The sequence below is a fragment of the Odocoileus virginianus genome, unplaced genomic scaffold (assembly GCF_023699985.2).
Source record: "Odocoileus virginianus isolate 20LAN1187 ecotype Illinois unplaced genomic scaffold, Ovbor_1.2 Unplaced_Scaffold_4, whole genome shotgun sequence".
NCBI lineage: Eukaryota > Metazoa > Chordata > Mammalia > Artiodactyla > Cervidae > Odocoileus > Odocoileus virginianus.
The window spans coordinates 723,462-740,165 of NW_027224266.1; the positions used below are offsets into that span (position 1 = coordinate 723,462).

At 45.0% G+C, this 16,704-nt stretch overlaps 1 protein-coding gene across 19 annotated transcripts in view; it reads right to left on the minus strand.

Annotated features, from left to right (window-relative positions):
• Positions 1-16,380, minus strand: part of MAP7D2 (MAP7 domain containing 2) — a 98,841-nt gene extending 82,461 nt beyond the window's left edge. For 9 of the 19 annotated variants that reach the window (XM_020914407.2, XM_020914412.2, XM_020914409.2 and 6 more), the window contains exon 1: positions 16,170-16,378. In XM_020914407.2, coding sequence (XP_020770066.2) covers positions 16,170-16,296 — 127 coding nt within the window. In that variant the 5' untranslated portion in view covers positions 16,297-16,378. Of the gene's footprint in view, positions 1-15,947; positions 16,071-16,169 lie in introns of those variants that run through there. The other 10 variants (XM_020914413.2, XM_020914402.2, XM_020914399.2 and 7 more) reach the window with 4 other exon arrangements.
• Positions 16,381-16,704: the final 324 nt, after the last annotated feature.

The window sequence follows — 16,704 nt, forward strand, 5'->3', positions numbered from 1 at the left end:
TTCACACATAGCAACTGGCTTACATAACTGGTCAGCACAGAGTCTAAAATCCCAAACTTAAAAACATACAGCACACCACCCAACTCTCCTGTCTCGTCAAAAGCCAAATGCAGTTTCCATAGTTCCAGAAAGTCAGATGACCTTCTACTGAGCTCTGGGCCAATTTGTGGGGTGAAGCATCTAGCAAAACACGGCAAAAAATAAGAGTGTCCCTCTCTTCTCCTGTGTCCTCTGTGGAAAGATGCTAACTGCACAAAGTGGGCAGAGAGAACTCAGCAATAACAATGAAAAAGAGAACCAAGGATGAGAGTCTGACATACAGAAAGGGGAAAAGGAATGCCACTAGCTACAGAGGCTCCTGAATAGGGCATAACTGTATACTTTCTGTGTGTAAGAATTTCTGTGTGTAAATTAAGCTCTGAGTGGCAGAAACAGCAGTAACATTCCTGTGCAGAAGCTGGACAGCACGGCTAAGAGGGGGCCCAGGAACTATTTGCTGAGTATCTGGTAGTGCTGTCCTGCTAGCCACAGGCATCAAAGTATAAGTGACTGTTCTGATCATTGCCACGTGCACAAAGATTGTCTCCAGTCTTCTAGCTGTAATTGTTTGCTCATCTATGGCTTCATGGTCCAGTTTTATACTTCCATTTATGGTAGTTTTCAGTGCTAAACTTGGATTATAAGTAAATTAGAGAAAACACAACTCAGCTGGTCACTAGGTCCTTGAAAGGCAACACCAGTATTTATCAATACACTTATATTATATATAATGTATATATACAACATGTATATATACACAATATACAATATATATACGTATACAACATATATATATATATGTTGCATAATATACAACATATATTATATACAAACATAATTTTTATGTTCATAGACATGCTGTACTCAATGCATAGATGATGACAATGATATCCGTGACCTCAAGGAGCATAGCTATGTGCACGACACCACACTAAGCACTTTGCATTCATTACCTCATATAATCCTCCTGTCAACTCTGTGAGGAATTTGTTACTATATTCATAAGAAGCTGTGGCTGGAAGAGACCATGAAACTAATCTACAGCCCCACAGCAAGTTAGTGGCCACACCAGTACCTGATCAGAAGAAGGTAACTGATAAACTCATCAAAATTTTTAAAAAATTTTATTGTGGTAGGAATACTTAACTTGATACTTACACTCTTAAAAAAGTTCAACGTGTACAATACGGTTAAACAGCAGGTCTCTAGAACTTATTAATTTTACTTCACTGAAACTTTATACCCACTGATGAGTAACTCTCCATTTCCCCTCAGCCCCTGGCAACCACTATTACACTCTTTGATACTTTGAATTTGACTCTTCTGAGTACCCTCATGTAGATGGAAACATGCAGTATCTGTCTTTCTGTAACTGGCTAATTTAACTTATCATAATGTTCTCAAGGTGTTGTCTCTGCAAGTGCCCTGACCTGGATTCTGAGGAGGGGACTCCAAGCGATTGGGTCCTTAGCCTTCTTGGTCCAGGATGACAAGGAACAAAGAGGGAGCAGGGTCCAAGTCCTAGAGGGACAGGGCTCAGCAGGAATGCAGGTGCCTAAGTTTCTCCACAATTTGCATACAGCAGGCAGAGCAGCAAAAGGCCAGGAGGTCCCCAGCACCAGCCCTGCTCAGCCTGTCCCAGGAGCATCTACCCAGAGACAGTAGTTTTCTCAGAAGACCGACTCCCTCAGGATCTGAGTGCTGACCAGCTGAGGCTCAGTCAGGGACACAGGTTCTCCCACAAGGGCTGGGAAAGTCCTCTGCCACGTGGCCGGCAAACTCCTCATGCACACGCCACACCTGATGGTCAAAGTCACAGCAGCCAGGCCCGCTGCAAACACCCCAGCGCCTGGAATCAGAAGCCTGGGGCCTTGAAACCTGAGCACCCTCCTGGAGCCAGGTGCATGCCCAGCCAAGAAGAGCATCACAAACAAGTATAGGAAGTGGCCCCTCATGTCCAGATGCTCCCCAAGGAGCCACAACCCTGCCTGCCTTTGTCTCACACTTGTCCCACCTTCCAGACCAGGCTCCCCAGCCCCAGGACTGATGCGCTCACTCTGCCATGTCCAGGGGCATCGCAAAATCACTTCCACTTTGCCTCTGCCATCCTCAGCAATTCCAGCCTGAAGTTTCCAAGGCAGGTTTCAGTCTACACACGTGACATTCCCTGGGATCAAGGACACCTGGCTTACCTTGAAAAGTCTTCCTCCCACAGGCGAGAAGCTACAGCATGCTGCTACACGAGCAGAGTTCAGGGAGAAGGAAAACCCAAGCCTCTGTGAAAGGTTCAAGTTCAGACTCCCCATAAGGCAGCCCGTGGAACTGCACTGCCCTCTCATTTATATACATGCTGAAGTCATTTCCAACCAACGCCCTCAGGAGTTGAGGCCCATATCCCCTTCTAGGGCACTGTTCACTTATAGATTAACTACCTTGAGAGAGAAGAGTGTGCAGAAGTTAGAAACAAGGCTCTCTGCTCTGGTCCTATTTTAATTTGGGAGAAAACCCACCTTGAGCCAGAGATGGGATTGTAAGCATAGGCTCTCATCTACACCTTTAGCTTTGCTCAGTTCTCTGCTGAAAACTGCCCTTAGTAATTTCTTACTCTCCAAGGAGCACTTATTGTACTGGCTACTCTGAGATTTGTCTCACGAAAAAGTGTACAGTTTGGCCAAGACAGAGGCATGTAAACACATATTTATAATGTAATAATGATCAGCTCAATAAATCTGTATCAGAGCAAAGGAGGACACACTGCCTGGGGGAGGCAGCTGTGTATGTGCCCCAACATTCACTCCAAATGACTGCAATGAAAAAGACCGACAAGAGCAGGGACTGACAAAGATGTAGAAGAACTGGAACTCTCATGCCCTCCTGGTGGGAATACAAAATGTCAGGCAGAATAACAGCCCCTAGAGAAGTCCACGTTCTAAGCCATGGACCCATGAAAATGTTACCTTCTGTGACAAAAAGGCCTCTGCAGATGTGATTAAGGTAAGGATCTTGCATGGGGAGACTATGCAGGGTTTTCCAGCTGGGCCCCATGTAATCACAAGGGAGGTAGGAAAGCTAGAGTGAGAGAGAGGACACATCACAATGGGAGCAGAAATTGAAGAGAAAAGGAGATTGGAAGATGCTATGCTGCTAGCCCTGGCGATGAAGGAAGGGGCACGACCCGAGGGGTGCAGGCAGCCTCCAGCAGCTGGAGAGGGCAAGGAAACGGACTCTCCCCCTAGAGCCTCCAGAAGGACTTTGCTGACACCTTGACTTTAGCACTTCTGATGTCCAGAATTATAAGATAATAAATTCATATTGCTATAAGCCACTAAATTTGTGGTAACTGGTTATAACAGCAATAGGGAGCTACTTCCAACTGTTTGGAAAACAGTTTGGCACTATCAGCAAAAGCTGAACATATGCTTACCTTCTGACCCAGTAATTCAACTCCTAGGTATGCACACAACAGAAATGCATGTGTATGGGCATCAAGAGATATGTGCAAGCATGCTCATAGCAGTTTTATTCAGAATAGAAAACTGGAAATAACTGTCTATCAGCAAGAGAATGGATAAAAGAAACTAGTATGTATAGTCATAATAGTATGTATTATGTATGTCATAGTCATCGTATGTATAGTCAGATAATGTAATACTACCCACAAAAAAAAAGAAATGAACCACTGATATCTGCAACATCATGGGTGAATCTTATAGACATAATTCTGAAAGGGAAAAAACAGACACACAAAAAAACTATATACTTGATTGAGAAGTTCTGGAGATGGATGGTGGTGATGGTTGTACAACAATGTGAATGTACTTGCTGTACATTAAAAATGGCTAAAATGATAAATTTCATGTTATGTATATTTTGCTGCAATATTAATGTACATACTATAAGAATCTATTTCTATAAACCTCAAAAACAAGTAAAACTAACCTATAGTGAAAAGAGGTGAGAACAATGGCCACCTTTAGGGAGTTCTGTCTAGAAGGAGGCACAGGGGAGCCATCTGGGTACTCGAAATATTTAGTTCCTTGATCTGGGTGTTGGTTACATGGATGTACATATAAACATTCATCAGACTGTGTGCTTAAGATCTGTGCACTTTAGTTTCCAAATGCCAACCCCAAGTTTATTTCCATGTGATCTTATTTATCTGAATTAGTGTTATCAACACCATAACGGAAATGGAAGAGAAAAGAAAAACCCACCCAAAGTGTGTGTGGTCAGGAAAGGCTTCAGGGAAGAGGTAAGATGTGAGCCAAGCATGAGTATGGGCAGCGAGCATGTGGGTGCAGAGAGTGCTAGAGACAACCAGCTGGGGGTGATCACTGACCAGAGATGGATACTGGAGGGGTAAGCAGGAGTCCTGTTCCAACACAACCAACCTGGGAAACCCCAGCAGAAGTTTAGACTGTGCTTATGCTAGGCTGATGTCAGAGAAGGTCACACAAGAGTGCAACACGAGGGATCCACGGCAGGGAAGGTGACGCAGACAGAGACCCCTGAGGTTCCTGTGATAATGGCTGTGTCCTAAATGACAGGGTCTGACCTAGGCATTGGCAGTGGGGATGGGGTCATGAGAGATGGACACAGAACCCCCTGCCTTGGTTGTAATGGGTCAAGGAGAAGGGAAGTCTGGTAAGTCTGCTGGTTAATAAGCCCACATGGCTGGTGATCCCGCTAATCAGAGTGGGCAAGACCAGACTACCTTTTCCCCAGCCTTCTGGGCTGGCAGTGGAGGACCACGGCATGTCAGAATTGGAAAGCATTAGTCAGATGACCTAGAGTACCAGTGCACTCACAAGTAACCAAGTTCTTCACCCAGGCCAGCATATGAGGCCACAGTTGTGAGGAACAAGCTGGATGAGACAGCTGAGGCTCACCTACTTCAGTGAGCACGTCTTAGAGAAGGGAGAACTGATTCCTTCAGCTGCAATGCTCATGGCTCCCCAACACCCTCGCCACCCTCACCTTCCACCATGGGCTTCTCCTGTGATCTCAGTCCCTGCCAACATCCCCCTGGAAAAGTTCTCCCCACAGCCCATCTATATTCTGCAAAGCAAAATATTTCATGTCATGATCTGATGATGCCTTATAAGTCAATCTGGCTTCTCCTCCAACCAAGCTGTGTAACCAAAACTGAAGCAGGGACAAAGAGGGCATCCCAGGGCCCCCAGGAGCCAGAAATAAGTCTTGTCTGGTAGATCTATCATGGCACTGCAGACAAGATGTGAACCACATGAGCTAAATGCCAGTTCTGGTCTTGGTGGCCTGTGCACATCTGAGAGGACCCGAACAAGTACTAAATACCAGAGCTTGTAGAGAAGAAACCAGTAATAGATGGGACAAATTAGGAGTCTGGCATTAACATATACATGCTACTATATATAAAGCAGATAATAAGCAAGGACCTACTGTATAGCACAGGGAACTCTACTCAATATTCTGTAATAATCTATATGGGAAAAGAATCTGAAAAAGAATGGATATATGTATATGTATAACTGAATCATTTTGCTGTACACCTGAAACTAAATTAACCGTGCTCCACAACAAAGGAAACGATAAGCAAGGTGAAAAGACAGCCCTCAGATTGGGAGAAAATAATAGCAAACGAAGCAACAGACAAAGGATTAATCTCAAAAATATACAAGCAACACCTGCAGCTCAATTCCAGAAAAATAAATGACCCAATCAAAAAATGGGCCAAAGAACTAAACAGACATTTCTCCAAGGAAGACATACAGATGGCTAACAAACACATGAAAAGATGCTCAACATCACTCATTATCAGAGAAATGCAAATCAAAACCACAATGAGGTACCATTACACGCCAGTCAGGATGACTGCTATCCAAAAGTCTACAAGCAATAAATGCTGGAGAGGGTGTGGAGAAAAGGGAACCCTCTTACACTGTTGGTGGGAATGCAAACTAGTACAGCCACTATGGAGAACAGTGTGGAGATTCCTTAAAAAACTGGAAATAGAACTGCCATCATGACCCAGCAATCCCACTCCTGGGCATACACACTGAGGAAACCAGATCTGAAAGAGACACGTGCACCCCAATGTTCATCGCAGCACTGTTTATAATAGCCAGGACGTGGAAGCAACCTAGATGCCCATCAGCAGACGAATGGATAAGGAAGCTGTGGTACATATACACCATGGAATATTACTCAGCCATTAAAAAGAATTCATTTGAATCAGTTCTAATGAGATGGATGAAACTGGAGCCCATTATACAGAGCGAAGTAAGCCAGAAAGATAAAGACCAATACAGTATACTAACGCATATATATGGAATTTTAAAAGATGGTAACGATAACCCAATATGCAAAACAGAAAAAGAGACACAGATGTACAGAACAGACTTTGGGACTCAGTGGGAGAAGGCGAGGCTGGGATGTTCAGAGAGAATCACATTGAAACAAGTATACTATCACGGGTGAAACAGATCACCAGCCCAGGTTGGATGCATGAGACAAGTGCTCAGGGCTGGTGCACTGGGAAGACCCAGAGGGATGGGATGGGGAGGGAGGCAGGAGGGGGGATCGGGATGGGGAACACATGTAAATCCATGGCTGATTCATGTCAATGTATGGCAAAAACCACTACAATATTGTAAAGTAATTAGCCTCCAACTAATAAAAATAAATGAAAAAATATAATAAATAAACCGTGCTCTAATATAAAATAAAAATTAAATTTAAAAAGAAAGAATAGATGGGTTTGAAGGAACTTGTTTGAGCCCAAAACACACTCCTCATTTCTGATCTAACCTGGCAAGGTCAGTAAATATCTAGTTAACTGCAGAGTCCAATTCAGGAGCTGTTACCACATATGGCTATTAAAATTATTTTAAATCAGATACAAACAAAAAGTCAGTTCCTCACTGCTCAACAGCCACATGTGGCAAGTGGCTACCATTCGGAGCACATGGAGAACAGAAAGTTCTACTGGACAGCACTGTGTATAGTATCTCCTGCTTGAATTGGCCTGATCATAAGAGATACTCACTCTGAAATCTGTACTTACCACTACAGGGCATCTTTATACACCTTTAAAAAGGGGGCAAAATAAATAAATAAATAAATAAATAAATAAAAAGGCGGCAGTAATCCTTTTCATTTTTAACTAATAAAGGTAAAATTATATACCACACAGGACATTCAACACTCTTTAGTAGAAAGGCACCGGGTCTTCTTGGGTCTCTCAATCAAAACTGAGAGAAAGTAAAAGACAAGTAAGAGAAATGGAAGCTGGAAAAAAAAGAAATGGAAGCTGATTAGGGTAGAGTGAAACAGTTCATTTCACTCCCTTGACTGTTTTGCTGAAAAAAGAGTTACTCTCACCCCAGACGATTAAGGATACACAGAAGTTGTGCTTAGTTGCTCAATCGTGTCCGTCTGACTCTCTGCGACTGCATGGACTGTAGCCCGCCAGGCTCCTCTGTCCATGGGATTCTCCAGGCAAGAAAACTGGAGTGGGTTGCCATGCCCTCCTCCATAGGCAGAAATTAACGGACCATTAATAAGAAGCAATTATTCTTTAGAAATAATTCATGACTGCTGAAAACAAAATCAAGTGAAGTGGAAATTTAGGTGGGTGAGGCGAGGGGAAAAAGAGCAGGAACATGTTTCACAGTAAGAAAACTGCAATTAGAATTAGAAATATTTTAAAGAGGGTTTTTTGTCTGAGGATGTAACTGAATCTACTTCAATAATATTGGTTACCTAACTAAAGAAAATGAACAAAGTTTTGTTCATAACAGATATCTACATGAGAAAAACTTACCCACGTGCAAAGACAGCTTCCACTGAAGGCTGTCATAATATTTCACCACAAATTGTCACCTCTGACTGGTGCTCAAGAGAACCGAACACACACAGTTAACAAGGTAGAGAAGTGCAAACTCTCCTTAAAGGAGACACTGCCCCCCCTCCCCCGCACAAGGACATTTGCCTCTCTAGTCAGTTAAATGCTGAAAGTGCAGGCCTAGGTGCTAAGGGACGAGAACATAGGGCAATCTTGTGTGTGTGTGTGGTGGGAGGTGTTTTTAAAAATAAGTGCGGCAGGAGAATCCTGTTTCGCCCAGTTTACGATTCAGATGGTTATTTCCAGTTATGGGTACATATTAAAGTGCTGTTTTTGAAACAAAGACACATAGTACTACTTATTAAAGGACTTTGGTGTTTGGTGAAAAATTCAAGCTGTAGGGGCATTTCCTGCTCTGTATTTATTAATTTCAGGTATTCCTTTATGTCCTCCTTTCTCCTTCCTTCTGCTTATACAAAATACAGCAAAAATGAATATGAAAAGTGGGAGAGAAAGAGAAAAAGGGAAGGGATAAGAAGAAAGTGCATTTAATAGATCTACCATAGAAGCTGGGGTTGCACACTGGCTGACCTGCTAAACCAACAGTTAACTTGGTACCAAAGGCAAAACGAAGTCTCGAAGTCGTGTCCGACTCTTTGCGACCCCATGGACTGCAGCCCTTAACCAGGCTCCTCCGTCCATGGGATTTTCCAGGCAAGAGTACTGGAGTGGGTTGCCATTTCCTTCTCCAGGGGATCTTCCAGACCCAGGGATCGAACCCAGGTCTCCCGCATTGTAGGCAGACACTTTTACTGTCTGAGCCACCAAAGACAGATCAATTGCTCAGGATGGGGACAACTTGGTCTGGGCAGGGACTTGTCCTGCAGGCCCTGAAAGCGAGTGTGGGTTACCTGGCCCTGCCCAGTAAGTTCCCCTAGAGCTAGTGCCAGCTTCACCACATCATCAAACCTAGGATACAGGAGGTGGCCCGGCCCCTGCATTCCCTGAAACTGTTCAGTTATGTGGTCTCCACAGTTAGGGGGTGTGTCCTGTCAGTCAACCAGAACTTGGTGATCATAATCAGAGTGGCTTCTGTGAACAGGAGCTATGAAGGTACAATGTTAGCCTTGGGGGGAATAGCCAGACCTGGCCTCACAGAGACCACCCTGAAGAGGGGGTTCCCCACTGGACCTGACACTGAATGCGGAGTGTGCACGCTGGCTAATACCGCTCTCCTCCCACTGTTCCACCAATATTATACCATGCTTTTCCATGATAACATTTACCAGGAAGCCAAGTCTACTCCTTTTCCACACGTTGTGAATAATCCAAGACAATAATCTGTGTCAGGACCTTGGCACCTGCCCACACTGGGGAAAGCAAAAGCAGCCTCTCCCCTTGAGAGCCTGAGGGTCCAGGCAGGTTTCGCCTTATTGCCGGGGAGGTCGTTTTATCAAAGCATCTTTTCATTTCCACACAAGAGAGCTGCGACAGGCTGAATACTGCAGCATACATCCTGTTCTTCATGCGACACTCAATGCCATGGTGCCCTATGTGACCAACAGAACTTTCTGCCATGAGGGAAATGTTTTAGATCACCATGACCAATATATGAGCCACTAGCCACAGTGACTACTGAGCATCTGAACTCTTGACTAGTCCATGTAGAGATGAGCTGGAAGTGTAAGGTCTTCCACTGGTTTTGGAACACTTGGTGCAAAGGACAGAATGTGAGATACTTCATTAATAATTCTTTATATTAATTACATGCTAAAATGACAATATTTTGGATATACTGAGTTAATAGTTAAAGCTAACATTCTATTTGCATTAGCTAGCACCAACATATACTCAGTAGTTTTCTTTAAATTGTTCTTTAAATTGAATATTTTTTTCATATTGTACTTCATGCTGAAAATATTCATGAAATTAGTTTGATGTATTAGTTGTATTTTTATAACACAAGGAAAGAATCCACAGGACTATTAATCTAAAACTGAGAAGATAAGTTTGTCCACATGTAATCTAAATCATCTTGTGTATCACACCCTTTGGGAAATGCTGGTCCAGGGCAAAACTACTCAGAGTGTGGCCTGTGGACAGATGCCAGACTCCTTATGGTTCATTATTGTACACAGTATGATATAAATTGAAAGCACATATTTAGAAACATTTGTAGTTATTTGACAAAGCAATCTGATACCCATTGATATCCTGGAATCTGGCAAACAAGAGATTCTGTTAAATGAAGCTTCTCTCCCTCTAAGCATTTTTGTTGATATAATTTATGCTGTAGTTCTAAGAAATGAAGGTCATCATCAACTTTATACAGAAAAGTAACTGTGTACTATAAAAAAGGCACACAAAATCTTCATAAAATGTGTATCAACAGTACTAAGCTAGATCTTAAGAAGGGTACAGAAAATGTGGGAGGCATGGCCCATGCACAAAAGGAGTTTGTTATAATCTATCTGGAATAGAACAGAGGCATGGAGATTAAAAATACTTAACTCTAGAGTCAAACACACTTGGGTTTGAGCCCTGGCTTGCCACTTAATGTGTGACCTTGACCAACTTATTTAAACTTCTTTTTTTGCTGAGCCTTGTGGCTTGCAGGATCTTAGTTCCATGACTAGGGATCAAACTCAGGCCCTGGCAGTGAATGCACCAAGTCAAGGAATTCCCTTACTTAACATCTCAATTTCAAGGTACTTACCTGTTACAGTTGAGAACCTCTAGAAAAGGAGATTCCTCCTCTTCCATTAGGTGCTTACCACACATCACCTCAAGAGGTGGAGTATATTTCCCCTCCCCCTGAATCTGGGCTGGCTCTGTGAACTTGCTTTGACCACCAAATGCAGCAGAAAGGACATTCTAGGATCTTCAAGTCTGGGCCATAAGAAAAGTGGCAACTTGTGGTTCCCTGCTCTTGAAGCACAGCTGCCAAACCAGGAAATACCATCATAAGCATCATCATACCACCTGCCCTGTGAGGGCTTACTATGCTGAGCACATTATGAGATCTTGTTAAATCTCCCAACAAAGCCCACCAGACTACTGACCAGCATCCACCCCATCTCTCACCTACCTGATTCAGCCCTGAAATTCCTTCTGTTGTGTAAGTCAATCAGTACAGCTAATAGAGAAGGCAAAATGTCACTGTGGAGAACAGTATGGAGAGCCCTTAAATAAACTAGGAATGGATTCTTTACCAGCTGAGCTACCAAGGACAAAACTACCATATGACCCAGCAATCCCACTACTGGGCATATACTCTGAGGAAACCATAACTGAAAAAGACACATGTACCCCAATGTTCATTGCAGCACTATTTACAATAGCCAGGACATGGAAGCAACCTAGATGTCCATCAACAGATGAATGGATAAAGAAGTTGTGGTACATATATACAATGGAATATTACTCGGCCATAAAAAAGGAATGCATTTGAGTCAGTTCTAATGAGGTGGATGAACCTAGAGCCTGTTATACAGAGTGAAGTAATCAGAAAAAGAAAAACAAATATTGTATATTAATGCATATATGTGGAATCTAGAAAGATGGTACTGATGAACCTATATGCAGGGCAGCAATGGAAATGCAGACATAGAGAACAGACTTGTGGACACAGTGGGGAAAGGAGAGGGTGGGACGAATTGAGAGAGAGGCATGGAAACATATATATTAACATACATAAAATAGATAGCCAATAGGAATTAGCTGTATGATGTAGGGAGCTCAACCTGGTACTCTGTGACAACCTAGAGGAGTGGGAGGGAGGTTCAAGAGGGAGGAGACATATGTATATCTATGGCTGATTCATGTTGATGTATGGCAGAAACCAACACAATATTGTAAAGGAATTATCCTTCAATTAAAAATAAATAAATTTTTAAAAAGAAGATAAAATGTTCTTTCAAAAAATGAACCATTCCAGAAGACGGGGCATCTGAATGAGAGGAAAATATCCTTTAATTTTGGAGAGGAAAGGGGGTTAGAGACAGAAATGAAAGACTTTGACTAGTTGTGTCACCAGGCTCAGGACATCAAAAAAATAAACAGTTTATAGTCAGGCAGGCTTTCAGGAGTTTGCCCTGAAGGTTCTCCCAAGTCTGAGTCCATCAGTGCTGTCACCCAACAAAGCCAGAAGCCCCAGACCAAGTGCAACTTTGTCTCTTTGTCTCCTGACCTAGGGGAGTGGGAATGTCTTTCTCAAGGCCAAAGGGACTCATGATGTTAGAAAACGTGCACAAGCTCAACTCATTCCTCTTAGGTTCAAACAATTTTAGTATTAGAGTGGTCAAGAATGGTTATAGGGAATTCCCCGTGGGTCCAGTGGTTAGGGCTCTGCGATTTCATTACCAAGGGGTTCAATCCCTGGCTGGGGAACTAAGATCCCACAAGCTGCATGGCTGGACAATTTTTAAAAAAAAGTTTCAAATGCAACTTTGAGAGAGGATGAAGAACTCTGAATTTCTTGGGGCCGGACTCTCAAACTTTCAAACTTGGTCCCACCCTACTGTGGCCCCCAGGGGAGTCTCTCCTGAACTTCCAGTTTGCACCCTTCCATTCTCCTAATCTGGGTGGGAGGTGAGCAGGGAACTTCATCTCAGTTCAGTTCAGTTGCTCAGTCGTGTCCAACTCTTTGCGACCCCATGGACTGCAGCACACCAGGCTTCCCTGTTCATCACCAACTCCCGGAGCTTACTCAAACTCATGTCCATTGAGTCAGTGATGCCATCCAACCATCTCATCCTCTGTCATCCCCTTCTCCTCCCGCCTTCAATCTTTCCCAGCATCAGGGTCTTTTCTAGTGAGTCAGTTCTTCGCATCAGGTGGCCAAAGTATTGGAGTTTCAGCTTCAACATCAGTCCTTCCAATGAATATTCAGGACTAATTTCCTTTAGGATGGACTGGTTGGATCTCCTTGCTGTCCAAGGGACTCTCACCTCAAAGCAATTCCCTTCCGACCAGGGAACTATGGGCAAATGAATTCAACTTAGGAAACAGTATTTACCTGCAGAAAGCACTGGAAAGCTCAACATGTTCTGTAATTCCACTATACCAATCTCCTCCACTGACATACTCCTTTAATCCGACTTGTGAGTATTTACTCAACCCAGTGGAGCTGCTCCCAGACCAATGCAATTGTTGAACATCAATTACAGACCTACTGTGTGCAAAAACTTTGAGGATGAGTAGGATGACCATAGAGCCACTCTCTGCACCAGGTGGCACTGTGGGAGGTACCTGTAACCTGGACCCAGGCCTTACTCTCAAGCTGATCATCTAATAGAAGGGACACTGTATGACTAGCTCGAGCATTTACTGTGTCAAGCACTGCTTTACAGCTACTAATTCCTTCACCTTCAAAGCAGTGCTTCTATTCCTTCCCCCCACCACAGTGTTCTTACATCCATTTTAAAGGTGAGAAAACTGAAGCTCAACAATGTCTCTGCAGGTGAAAAAGCAGGAAGAGGAGATATGGCATTCACACCCAGGCAGTCAGGGCTCTGTTCACAGTGGGCACCCAAAGAACATCTGCCGAGAGAAGCTGGAAGGTTAATGTCATCACATGGGCAGAATAAGAAGAGTGCTTTCCTGCAGGTGCTACAGGCACAAAAAAAGATGAAGTTACTTAATTCAGACTGTGAAGGGCCTAGAGGAAGTGAATGCCAACGGGAGAAGTGGAGAAGGGCGCATTTCAGACTGAGGGGAGCAGAGGACCTGTGTGACACCAAGGCAGTCTGACAGACTCTGGTGACAGTCCTCTTCTGCCTTCTAAAGGTACTTAAGCAGATTCAAGCAACAGGTGCTTGCACCTCATTCCTTATATCATGCACATAACAAAAGCACTAAAGAGAACAGTACTCTGGTAATTTCCATCCAAGGGTGTAGGTAAAGGGAAAGAAAGAAAGCATCACTGGGGGATAATAGGGAAAAATGCACAGGATTTCAATATCAGAAGAACCTGCTGCTAAAGGAAACAACCAGAAAGGTATTCCCATGAGACCTTCTCCCAGGAAAACCACTTGCTGGCCCATACCCCCCCACTATGAAATTGTCTGAGAGCCTAAACATCTCTGGAATTTGTCTTTTCTGGCCCTCAAAGCACTCAGCACAAACTTAGGAACAATGGTTGACCCTCAAGAAATGCAGGTTGAATCTCTTCAGGAACAGGTCCCCAAAAGCCTTGGATGGCCAAGAATAATCACTATCAGGATGGATAATCATAAAAACCTCAATCATCAAGACTCCTCTGAGGATGACATTGTTTTTCAAAATACCTAGCCTCACAAAACCTTCTTTAATGACAAAAACCACTGCAATGTTGTAAAGTAATTAGCCTCCAACTAATAAAAATAAATGGAAAAAAAATTAAAAAAAAAAAGAGCAAACCCTTCTACTACCTGACACCTAAATTGAATACTCCAATTTTTCCACACCAACCCTAATGTACATGGAAGTTTATTAAATATTTTATCTTTTTAAAAATCTTTTGTTTGGGGCCGCATCGGGTGGCTTGCAGGATCTTAGTTCCCTGACCAGGGATCAAACTCGTGCCCTCTGCAATGGAAGGGAGGAGTCTTAAACTCTGGACCGCCTGGGAAGTCCCTGAAATATTTTAAACCTTCACAGAACGTGTCTTTCGGTATTTCTGTTGTCAAATGAATGAATATAACTTTAAGCTATTTTTTACAATAAAAGTTTTCAACTAGAACTTAATAAGAATGGTACCCTTATTTGTTGTTGTTGTTTAGTCGCTAGGTCGTGTCCGACTCTTTGCGACTCCATGGACTGTAGCCCGCTAGGCTCCTCTGTCCATGGGATTTCTCTGATTAAGTGCCTTCAAATAAAATAAAATACCACAGATAAATTTCAGGCCCAACCATACAGCTCCACCTTGACTCTACAACATCAAAACTACCTAGTTATTTAAACTCTCGGCGGAATTAAAATGTGAATTTTAACAACCTTCCTTTCCCAATGTTTTATTCTATTAGGTTCCCCTCCCCCAACCTGGTTCTAACGGATGGGTAGGTTTTGGGTTCTTTTCTAGCAGATGCGACCGAGTTTCTCAAGCAAAAAAGACGAAAACAGAAGTACGTGTTTATAGTATTTATATCACAATCCTGTGATAATTGTTAAATTCTGCCTTTCAAAATATGCATGATGAAAAACGCAAACCGGGAAAGATTCAAGCCACCCCCTCCTTCTCTAAATGATACAAATGAAGGCCCCCCCCCAAAAATACCACTTTCCCCATGAAAATCTTGTTTTAAGTGATTCAATAACATTTCCCTTGATTTCCTTCCCTTCCTTGGTACACCTTACATAAAACACGCAGATATTCACGATGTGATAAATCTCCAAATCCTCTACTTAAGATCGGTGCGTTTTTGTGGGAAGCATGCTATACTGCGGTAAAAACACGTCTTAAAAATAGCTCCCATTAACTTGAAAAAAAAAAAGATGTTGTCAGGAAAAACAAGAAATCGGTTTCCACGTCGCTTACACCTCCGCACTACCTGCAACCACTTTACAGAACGTTAAAAGACGCGAGACTAGCTTATCGAAAATTCCGTCAAATGTCCTCAAAATCTCTGCCCGCTTCGCTCGTTTGTGGGCAGCCAATACGGGGACCGTGCCTCCTCAGCTCCCAGCAGCTGCAGCCCCGAGGGCCGGGAGCTCATCCGCCGCGCGGCCCCGTCAGACCCCGGGGCAGTGTACCCGCGGCCTCCGTGAGCGCGAGCGGGCGGCAGGGGAACCGGGCTGGGGGCTCGCACCTGGCTGCTCCGCCGGCGGGTGACGCGCGGGTTCGGCCCCCCGGGGACGCCGCGAAGCACCAAGCTGGGCTGCCGCTCGCGCTCGACGCCCGAGACGCAGAGTGGGCGGGCGCGCAGGCCCCGGCGACCCCCGGCGCCGGCTCGGCCGAGCCCGGTGCCCCCCATGCCGGCTGCTCCAGGAGACTGGGCCAGACACTCGGGGCCCCTAGGGCATCACGCATGGCCTCTGCCTCCACTCCTCAAACCAAGCACACCTGTCACCCACCCTGAGCCACCCCCCAATGGCACCCACTCACTCAGGTCACCTGAGAGGGGGTGTCTCCTGTCAGCGGCGCTGTGAGGGGCGCGGCCCTGGGACCCCGCGCCCAGACGACTCCGGGCAGAGCAGAGGATGTGAGCCCCGCTCCGCGCCCCGCCTCCCACACCGTGCTCTCCACAGCCTCTGCCGGCGGGCTCGCCCCGCCCCCCTCGGGGGCCTGAGGCGCCCACGTGCCCGCCTCAGCCCGAGAACCCCCTACCTGAAGGCCGGTGGTTGGGCGGTGAGATCCTCACCGCGCCCGGTTCGGCCATCTTCCCAGGAAGCGAAGGGGCCCGCGTAGCCCCCTCCGTCCCGGCTGCCGCCGCGCAGCCGACGCTGTGCTCCATCGGGATGCCGAGGCTGCACAGGCGCACTGCCCCTGCCGCCGCGCTCTGGAACCCGCGCGCGTGCCCCCTACGACGTGCATGTGCGATGTGCGCACCGGTTCTCAAGCTGCGCATGCGTACCGCGTCCACACACGAGGTGCACACGGGTCCTCACGCAGCAGGCGCGTACCTCATGCACTTAGCAATATGCACAGCCACTCTCACGCATCACGCCTACATGGCATGCACATGCAATGTGCACACTGGTTCTCACAGAGCTCCCACACACTGCGTACACGTTCGAGGTGTACACTGGTCTTCACAGCGTGAAAGAACACACTGCATGAAGGATACACAATGGAAAAAAGACAACCTCTTTAACAAGTGGTGCTGGGAAAACTGGCCAACCACCTGTAAAAGAATGAAACT